The sequence below is a fragment of the Cyrtonyx montezumae genome, unplaced genomic scaffold (genome assembly GCF_038088225.1).
Source record: "Cyrtonyx montezumae isolate F1298 unplaced genomic scaffold, pur_monq_1.0 scaffold_2, whole genome shotgun sequence".
NCBI classification, from domain to species: domain Eukaryota; kingdom Metazoa; phylum Chordata; class Aves; order Galliformes; family Odontophoridae; genus Cyrtonyx; species Cyrtonyx montezumae.
In genome coordinates, this window is record NW_027071936.1 from 18,518,175 (window position 1) to 18,528,240 (window position 10,066).

Sequence of the window (10,066 nt, forward strand, 5' to 3'; positions counted from 1 at the left end):
CATCCATCATAACAGAGTGCTTTATAACCTATCCTGAGCTGAACCACGGCGCCATCGCTCAGGCACGCTTTGCTGCACGAGCAGCAAAAGCCCAACACCATGTTTGTTGCACCCCACGCCACCTCAGCGTGCCTCGCGCCCTCGCAAAAGAAGGCGGGCTCGGGAAAAGGCCCAGCAGCCCACTTCCCCCCCCACGCCCCGCATTGGTACGGCCCGCTTTCCTGCGGGGAGGAGTGCGCATGCGCACTGACGATGCGGCCGGGCTCGGCCCCCGCTGCAGCGCTGACGGCGTGGTGAGCCCGCCTTCCCTCGGGGGTCCCCGCGGGTGGGCTACTGCCACAGCGCCACCTGACGGCGGGGGGAGGGACAGCCGGGCCGGGTTAGCGGAAGGAGGATGGGGGGGGGGGGCTACCCGCTGCGCACACACGCAGCCGGCGTGCGCTTGGGCCGTTCCCCCGCGGCTGTCTGTGACAGCGCTCGTGTCATGGGGGTACGGCTGTGGGAAGGTGTCAGCGGGCGCTTGTGCTCCCTGCTTGTGCTTATTCACTGGCCTTGCCTCTACGCCGCGGCACTGCGAGTCAGTTTAACCTGAGAGGAAGCATGATGAAATAACGACTCCTTTTTGATCCCCAGGTAATTCTGGAAGCTATGGACATACTCTTCCGAGTACGAGGGGGCTTGGATTTGGCGTTTCAGCTGGCTACGACTGATGGTGTGTCTGTAAGGCTGTCAGATTTAAAAAAAAAAAAAGAATTGTTTAAATGCTACTTAACAAGCTACAGCGTTTGTTTTCTTGGCATTTCACTAGATCATAAAATCATTTGAGTTGGAAGGGGCCCCTAAAGGCCACGTGGTCCAACCCCCTGCAATGAGCAGGGACACCTACAGCTCCAGCAGGTGCTCAGAGCCACTCCAGCCTGACCTTGGCTGTCCCCAGCGATGGATTTTATCTGATATTTTCCTAATAACATAGCTTTGAAAGACTTGGAGTGCAGAAACTGCAAATCTAAGCTAACAAAGTTGAAGAAACATGATTGAGCATTACAGCAGAAGCTCGCTGGGCCCATAACCCAGGGGCTGATGGGACAAAGCCATTCTCTGCTAGGCTCGCATTTGATGGTTGGACTAGACCATCTTAGCTAATTTGGTTATGTTTTCCAGAATTGGCCTGCAGATGAACTGTACTCCCTTTTTCCAAAAAATTCATTGTGTTTTAGGGCAGAGGTTTTTGGGAAAAAAAACCTGAAGTCAGTGACATGCAGCTCAGATTTAATCTTTCCAGGGCTTACCAATAAGATCAGATATAAGCATATGCAGAAGCTTTTCTATTCCCAGAAGCTTGCAACTGTAGGCCTAAGAATGACTGATGTGAGAATCAGCAACAACATAGGTCGTTATTTGATCATTCAGAAACTGAGGGAAAAAAGTATGCTTTTACTGAGGCATACCTGCCAAGTGAAATCTTATCTCAGTTTTTGTTCACGTAGTCATTTTTCTGATTATAACAGCACTTGCATTTATATTCATTGTTTAAAATGTGATTTTTTAAGAAATGTTTGTCCAGCAGCCATCACAGAAATGAGAGTTTTTTGAAGTTAATTTTGTACTTACTGTGTTTCAGAAGCATCAGCAAAAAGTGCATTAAAATACGTTTTCAGTGATCTTGCAAATAAGCTGTCCTCAGATGTTCTTGTGTTAAGAATTTGCCACAGTTCAGTCTATGTGTGGCCCAACAATGGTATCAACACTGTTCCAGAGCTGACTGATGATTCTGCTTGTAAGGAGATAAAACGATTTATGCAGTGAGTATATTTAAAAAATAAGATGATGATTCTGTAGATGATTAATTGCATATTCTAGAAATTGATCTTCCTGTTGATACTTCAGCTTTGATCAAGATGACGAGACCCGCCGAAAATTTGGCAAGAAAAAGGATAAAAAGCTACAAGATACGGTACGTATCTCACCTCACTAATAATTTCTTACAACCTATTACTTAAAAGTTGTTAATCTGCCCTCTCTAGCCTTATCTATACAAAATGACATTTAAATGACTTAGAAAAACCCCTTTAAAGTCATTGATACCTCGTATGAATGCGGATCAATACACAGTTTTAGTCCTTAACCCAGTTATTTCATTACTCAATATCAAACTTGGTACAATTTCCCTTTTGCCCTCTTGGAGCATGGATCACTGGGGATGCACTGTTGGTATCTTTATTCTTTGCAGCAGCAGGTAATCAATATTGACCTCATGTTAGAGATGACATCTTCATTAGATGCTTTGTCTCCAGTCATTGAAAGAGAAAATAAGGAGCACCACTACGTTAATATGACATTGCCAGTTGATGTTGTTGTATCTGTTTCTCCAGAAGAAACGTGGGGAAAGTAAGTGTTACCCTGAACTTGTAATTTTTCCAGTTTATTTTCTAGCTTGTTTTTCTTGTAAGTAATAAATGAAAGCTAGCATTATCTTCTGTCACGTTAATAAAATAGCATATAGCATTCTTGAGCTGAATACAGAACCATTGCTGAGCAAGGAATTGAGAAAGGAAAGAAAGGAAAGCACTATAAGAATGACAAGAGACCCTGTAAGTCACTATGTATAAAAGCAGAGTTGGAGCACATCTGATGACTGTAATCTCAGAACTACGCTAAGGGATAGGTGAAGGTGGGAAACAGCAAAGTCTTTGTATTTCTTTACATTTTTTCCATAAGATTTGATTGTTGGATGGGTGAAATGCAAATATACATATGTATGAGAGAGAGTCATTGTAACTTGCATTTCAGCAAACCCAGGCAGGAGGCTAGGGTACCTGCACTTCAGAGGGCTGAATCACCAGAGAGTTTCTGTTTCTGATACAGTTTCTTGGAGCAGTTTTGTGCTTTGAGTAAAGCACACTGAAGTTTATTCCTTCCCTGTGGGAGCGGATTGAAGAAGTGAGTTCATCAAAGGAAGTGCAAATGCACATATGAGTATTGTTTACCTGAGCTATGAAAGTGATCCACCATCACTGTTCTACTAGTTAAGTGTTGTCCCTTATAATTCACAGGGTACAAAATCTCCTGGTAAAAGCAATTCACAAGCAATTAACCGATATGGAAAGATGCATCATGAAGTACATGAAGGGAACATCAATTGTGGTACCGGAACAGTTTCATTTCATGTTACCAGGAAAAAATCACCTTGTGACAATTTCATATCCGACAGGTATTTCAGATGACCAACTGGAAAGTTACAGAAAGGTAAAGTGTTTCCATTTAGCCAGTGTACAACAAATACTGAGATAATATGGTTTTTAGTTTTACTATTATTATCACTGAAGCAAGGGTAAAGCTTCCGTTCAGCCAATGCAAAAAGACTAACATCTTGACATATATACAAAAAAACATATATTTTTTTAATTGTAGATGCATTATACCACATGTAAAATTGATCTACTAGAAATTTTTATAAAATGTTTTGTTTCCTTAAGAAAATGGGATTTGATACTACATAGGATGTATTTTACATTAAACCAGTCTGCGTTGTACTTCTGATTCTGGATTCCCTGAGCACCCTGCCTACAGATGACTTTGATCATAATTGTTACTGCTTAGATTTAGCAAGCTTCCTGAAAGGATTAGGGGGTGGGCTGAATTTTTTCTGGCTGGTTTTGTGTTTTGGGGGTTGATGAGGGGTGTTGTTACAGCTGAGCAACCCTGGCTAGAGTTTGCTGACTTTGTTTTTGCCTTCTGGCTCAGTACATCTAGAAAAAGGAATATGGGTGAGGTGTAAAAATGTTGATACAACAATCCCTTGAGACTGAAAGCTCTCAAAACTGATCAGGTCACTCATTTACACATACTGAGAGTGGGGAAATAGTCTTTTCCCTGTTTAGATGAGTAGAAGCTGTGCGGATTTTTCATTCTCTTCTGGATAAAGTATTATTGAACCTAGTACGTTCCTTGCATTTCTGGGGGCCTCAGACATGGGTGATGCCTAAGTCTCTCCTGCTCTCTCTTCTGTTCACTTTCCTCCACTGATGGCTGAACATTACTCTAATGTTACTGGGCTCAGTGTTTGGTGATCTGCATAAAATCTATTACCTGTAATACAGACAGCCTAGGTGATTTTATGATTTCCTTCACTCTTAACTCCCAGGTTAAAAAAAAAGACAATATCTCTCTTCAGATGTAGCTCTGTTACAAAAAGAGCTCAATATTGAAAAATAGGCAATCTGTTTAAGCCATAAGCCTGAAATAACAGGCCCTTTGCATGGGAGGTGAGCCTCCATCAGCTTCCTTAGAGAAGCAAGGTCTAGCACTAAACATACATGCTGAATATTAACATAATACAATCAGCCTAATTACATTCACTAAACTATTCTGTCAAGATTATAATTAATAACAGAGACAAAACCACTGAAATGTTTCTTTTAATCACAAATTTGAGTTGTGCTCTTTGTTTTTATTCTAACTTGTGTGTAGGAATTGCATGGGTTGTTCAACCTGCCGTGTGACAGACCATATTTCAAGAGAGTAAATGCTTACCATTTTCCTGATGAACCATATAAAGATGGCTATCTCAGAAACCCACACCTGCACCTTACTTCACCTGGTACGGAGTCTGGTGGGGTAAGTTTAAACCCAAACATTACTAAGAAGTTACTTTTAATGGCAAATCTTAAATAAAATCAGTGACTCAGTTTCTATACCTTTTCTTTCTCATCTATATGATATTATCTAACTGGGACTCCTATGCAAAATAGTTTCTGCACAAAATGGCATCATTTTAGCACGTCACATTCCTTGGTTCTCCCTCCTGCCCAAATTACATTGTCATATAAAATAACATACACCTTTTCAGAGCATACCTCACATTTTTAGTATCTATTTCCAGAGTTTCTCAGAACCAAAACAAGGAAATAAAACTACAAACAGAGATATCTAACAGGCAACAGAGGAGTGATCACGTGTGAATAAGAAACCTTCAGTTCTTCCATACTACCTACTGCAATTCCCTAACTAAAAGTCGTGACAACAGTATACACTTTCTCTAAAAATTGAGCCTAGTGTGATCAGATCTGTTTGTATCATCTGTCTCCGTGCAGGTTTATTTGGTACATGGCACATACAGTTACCATCACTATATGCAAGATCGGATTGACGACAGCGGCTGGGGCTGCGCTTATCGATCTCTGCAAACTGTCTGCTCTTGGTTCAGGCAGCAAGGTTACATTGATGCACCTATACCAACACACAAGGAAATTCAACAGGTACAAAATGCTTACACAGATTAACTCTTTTATATTTATTTATCTAGAAAAGGTTGTAAAGATTATTTTGGAGTGACTAACAGTGCAGCAACAGAAGGTGCAGTAGTGCCATCCACTAGGATAAGAGCATGCTTATAAAGGTATTGGTCAGGATTTAGTTTAGAAAACAATACTGGAAAAAGCAGCTTACCTCCTTCCAAGGGCCGGCAGAACCTCAAAAAAGAAGCTACTCCCTCGACAGCTAGCTCTTAAATGAGAGCAAGGAGGGATGGACCCAGGGTCTGCCTCAGGTCTCTCAGGTGCTCCCTGGGTTAGCCATGCCTCCTCACCTGGTGCTCAATCACTGATTCAGGCTGCAACCAAGCAATTCCCATATACAGATTAATATATTTGAGACTTCAAATTTGTTTTTTATCTTAAATCTCTTAAATTGAACTATAGTACTCCATTAGTTTTAACAAGATTCATAGTAGGAGAGCTGTCTCCAAATGTCTGGGTACAAACAGCTTCATTAAAATGGTTTTCTAAATATTTCCTCGGATTAATGTTCTGCTAGGAGCTCTGTTTATAATGCTTTCACTATTTTTGCCAAATGAAAGAGAACAAGTTTTGCAATCTATCATATTAAGATCAGTTTTAAAACAGACTTCTGTCTGCAGTGACAGCTGATTTAGTTTCCAGGTGTTATGCTCTGATTTACTGCTTTCTTCTGCAATTTCATAGTTGAGAGCAGCAGGCTTTTTCTGTCACTTAAACCTTCATTTCCTTCTTTTTATTTTTTTTAATTTTAGTATGATCTTTTCTGTTTATGGCACTGAAGAAAAAGTGTAGGCTTGGGTAACTAACGGTGTGTGCCTACTAAAAAATACCACAGTTATTTTCAGTCTCCTAAAAACAAAGCTTGGGTCACTTGGTAAATGACTTGCATGATACCTAACAGAGGCATAAGCAATAAAAGAAAAACTGGGTTTCTTGAGCATTTCTCAGTCTGCCCCTAAGTAAAATCAATGTATACCTATATGTTCCTGTAGCATGTCAGACTTGGAAGAGGGCAGCAGCCCTTCAGGGAGACTTTGTGGGCTTATGTATCCCAAGTGGAAAAGGCACCTCAAGTGCTGCATGCAAAGAAAAGAGTTTATTTTAAATGCCAAGTCTCAGTGTTATTTCGGTAGCCTCTTCCTCAGGCTACTGTTTTATGAATCCTTTTCTGAGATGCCAGGCACCTCAGTCTGTGAAGCAGCTTCTCCACTGTAAATGGTATGCTCAGATATTACACAGCTCAGCATCTCAGCTTGAAGTCTGCCTATCAGCCCAGCTCCATATTCTCTTCTTACTGGCACTGTTCTGTACTGGCATCCAAGTGACATCCCCGAAACTAAACCACAGTGACTGAATTCAGTAATCTGTTTGCTTCTGAGTGGCCAGGTCAAATACATGACCTGTATTTATACACCTATTTCTTTCCCCCCAAAATTGGTGGAATAGTCTACCATATGTTGTTGATTTCTGCTTTACTTCTCTGTGTTGATGTTGTGAAGGCTCTGGTTGATGCTGGAGACAAACCTGCAGCATTTGTTGGGTCACGGCAATGGATTGGTTCTATTGAGGTGCAGCTTGTTTTGAATCAACTTTTTGGAATAACGTCAAAAATACTATTTGTCAGGTAAGAATGCATACATTTTCAATAGTTCAGTAATTATTAAAGACATTTTCTGTAAATGGCGTTAACAGGAACACAGTCTCTCAATCATAAGGCACACACTGACAGTAAATTATTACCCCATCCAGTGCAGGATTGAGGCAAATTGCTGAGCAGCCTGGAAATAGTGCCCCCTGCCCTAGATTTGTGTGACATTAAAACAAAGGATTTATTTCCCTTCTGACAATCCGACACTTTTATGTGCAATAAAGAACCCTATGAATACATTTAGGAGAAAAAGAATGATGCTTAGTATTTACTGGAAATAAAATTACTGCATTTCTACCACTTGGACAGCAGTAAGCAGAATAACAAATCTCTGAGCAATCTGTGATAAATAAAATAATGAAACAGAGAATGTAGGCTAACCTACATTCTGTCCAAAATACTGGGCATTAGTTATATTTATTTAGAATAAATTCCACTGTGGATATTCTAAAAGAGCGTGTAACTATGGTGACATATATTTTTAATGGTAGGAAAATAGTTTGTTTCTTTAACATTTCCTAAAGTTTCATACAGCCAATTTTAATCTTTTTGTTCCTCAATTTGTATTTCCACCTATTGTTTCTAGCAGCTGTGCTAGTGGGAACTTTTTTATTCCTGTGCATTAGGATCCAGAATACAGGCCTTTGTGAAGCACTTAGGATTGCTCAGTTCTGCTGCAAGGGAGCACCAGTGTTTTTCAGGCTGAGCAGACATGTCATGCTATCCACTGCCAATGACCAGCTCAATAAGGCTGCGTCTTTCTCTCAGACTTTCAGCTATCACCTCTAACTCTCCTTATACAAATAGGGCACAGCTGCAGCAGCAGCAGCAGCACTGAATGTGTTATTATAAATTCACTGTCCCATTTGCCAGAATTCCAGCTTCGCACTCTGTCTGTGTTTAGTCCATCTCTCCAGGAACTGGTGAAGTGGACACCCAGTTTGTGTTTTAAAAACGTTAACCACAATGTGAAGAAATATAACGACAGAATCTTAAGATCTGTATGTTTCAGATTGTCCCAAGAGAAAGTTCACAGAAAAACTCTAAACCACAACAAGCCACTTTCTAATCAGTTACCTGTGCATTTAATGAATGTGATGGATAATTTAAAAAAACTAAGCCTTGTGAGGATGACAGATCTAACGTCCCATTTCTCACCTAGTCAGGGTTCTGAACTCGCTTTGCAAGGAAGAGAACTTGCTAATCATTTCAAGACTGAAGGAACTCCAGTTATGATTGGTGAGTACTTGAGTATCAGAGAATGCCAGTCATGGTTCATGGCCATCCTCTGCTGAACTTCATTTCAGTTAGTACTGGTTCAGTTTACAAGAGCCAGTCAAAACCCTGGAGCCTTGAGAACCATGCAATTTAGTCTGCCTGGTCTCTTTTTCACTCAGTATTTCCCTCAAGGATTAAACCTAGAACAAAAATCAGTCTGAATGATGTTCTCAAAGGCTGCTTTTTAAATCAGAAATGGAGAGAAGCTGATTTCTCTAGAAGTTTCATCTCTCTGGATGAGCAAATGTTCATACAGTTCCCAAAGCTTCCCACCTCAGAAGTTCCCAGTGTTTATCTGGCTTTGAGGATGGGAGTATCATTCCTTATCCAAACTCATCATAGGAGCAGTATGCATGTTTAAATAAAAGTGTTGGTATTGTTGCAGATATCATTCATAAGAACTCTTTAATTCGAATGAAAGTATTTCCAAGAAATCAGCAGTTCAAAAATACTTGTGACTAGTACTTTTACGTCAGACTTGTGTATTTAGACCACCGCAATGGAAAAAAATGTAATAGTTTATCTCCCTGCTGTGTTAGGTGGAGGTGTTTTGGCTCACACCATACTAGGAGTGGCATGGAATGAAATTACGGGGCACATCAAATATTTGATTCTGGACCCGCATTACACTGGAGGAGAAGACCTGCATGTTATTTTGGAAAAGGTGAGACTTTGTGTCTGTGTGCACGCACGCACCTCGATGTATGCATGTACGTTATTAAATAATGTTTAGTCAACTAGAAAACTGGCCATTCTCTGAGTTCTCCATTGAGAAGTGGGCTCCTCATGGGAAGTGCTGATCCCAGTCAACGTGCATACATGTTAGCTGTTGCTAGTTTCTGAAATGCAGTGCTTTTGGAGAGGATGTATTGGGTCACCGAGCATGTAAAATTATTACAGTGCAAACAAATGTTCTTTCTTAGAGTAAGTTTGTTGCTCCTTTGCATTGGAAACACCTTATTTAATTGCCTATTATTCTGTAAACTTAAAAGCTAGACTGATTTAGTAAATCACGGTCAGTGGGACACATTAAGAGCTCAGTTTGGCTCTGTTCTATTTCTGAGGAAGGCAAAGGTTCTTTGAGGGGAAAGAAATTAGAGCTGTGACGAGTACAATGTTTCAGAATGGCACTAGTCTCTCTGCAGCAGCAGAAGGCAGTGGGATACAGAAAAAAGAGATGCTGCTTCTTAGAAACCAAGCTGGATGGCTGTGGGAACAGGGACAGAAGCTCTGTAACGACTGTTACTGTGTTTCCTGGGCATGCACAGAACTTTCTGAAAACTGTCACTGCATTCTGTGGATACCTGAAAACCATTCATACAGTTTATAATCAGTAAGATCTTAATTTAGCCATAGATACGTAAAACAGAACTCAAAGCAGATTTAAATTGTGTCTCTTTTTTTTTCTTGGCCAGGGATGGTGTGGTTGGAAGGGCTCGGACTTCTGGAGCAAGGATGCCTACTATAACCTGTGCCTACCTCAGCGACCAAAAGCTATTTAAATCTCAATCCTATACAAGATCATGCTTAGCCATAATACTAGCAGGCTTAGAAGTAACTGTTGTTAGTAGATTAATACTTGAAATTGATCAAAACCCAGCTGAAATAGAAATGATATATACATCATTTAAATAGACTATTGTTTTTTGTTTGTTTGTTTGTTTGTTTTTTAGTGAAACCTCTAAGAGTAAGAGAGTGAACTCTGCTTTTTACAAATTATGAAGTAACTAACACTCTTTCCTTCCCTTTGGCTAAGATAACTTTGGGTATATCACCAAGGTTGGAAAAGACCTACAGGATCACCCAGTCCAACCATCCACCTATTACCAGTTGTTCTCACTAA

At 40.4% G+C, this 10,066-nt stretch overlaps 1 protein-coding gene across 2 annotated transcripts; it reads left to right on the forward strand.

Annotated features, from left to right (window-relative positions):
• The first annotated feature begins 484 nt into the window (after positions 1–484).
• Positions 485–9,779, forward strand: UFSP2 (UFM1 specific peptidase 2). Of its 2 annotated transcripts, none has more exons than XM_065736526.1 (11): positions 485–712; positions 1,622–1,802; positions 1,888–1,954; positions 2,231–2,388; positions 3,054–3,246; positions 4,471–4,617; positions 5,094–5,258; positions 6,797–6,921; positions 8,108–8,184; positions 8,763–8,887; positions 9,639–9,779. In XM_065736526.1, exons 1-11 carry the CDS (start codon positions 649–651, stop codon positions 9,723–9,725), a joined length of 1,389 nt encoding a protein of 462 aa, XP_065592598.1. In that variant the 5' UTR covers positions 485–648; the 3' UTR covers positions 9,726–9,779. The 2 variants fall into 2 exon arrangements, with proteins under 2 accessions (XP_065592598.1, XP_065592599.1); XM_065736527.1 differs by having other exon boundaries at positions 2,234–2,388.
• Positions 9,780–10,066: the final 287 nt, after the last annotated feature.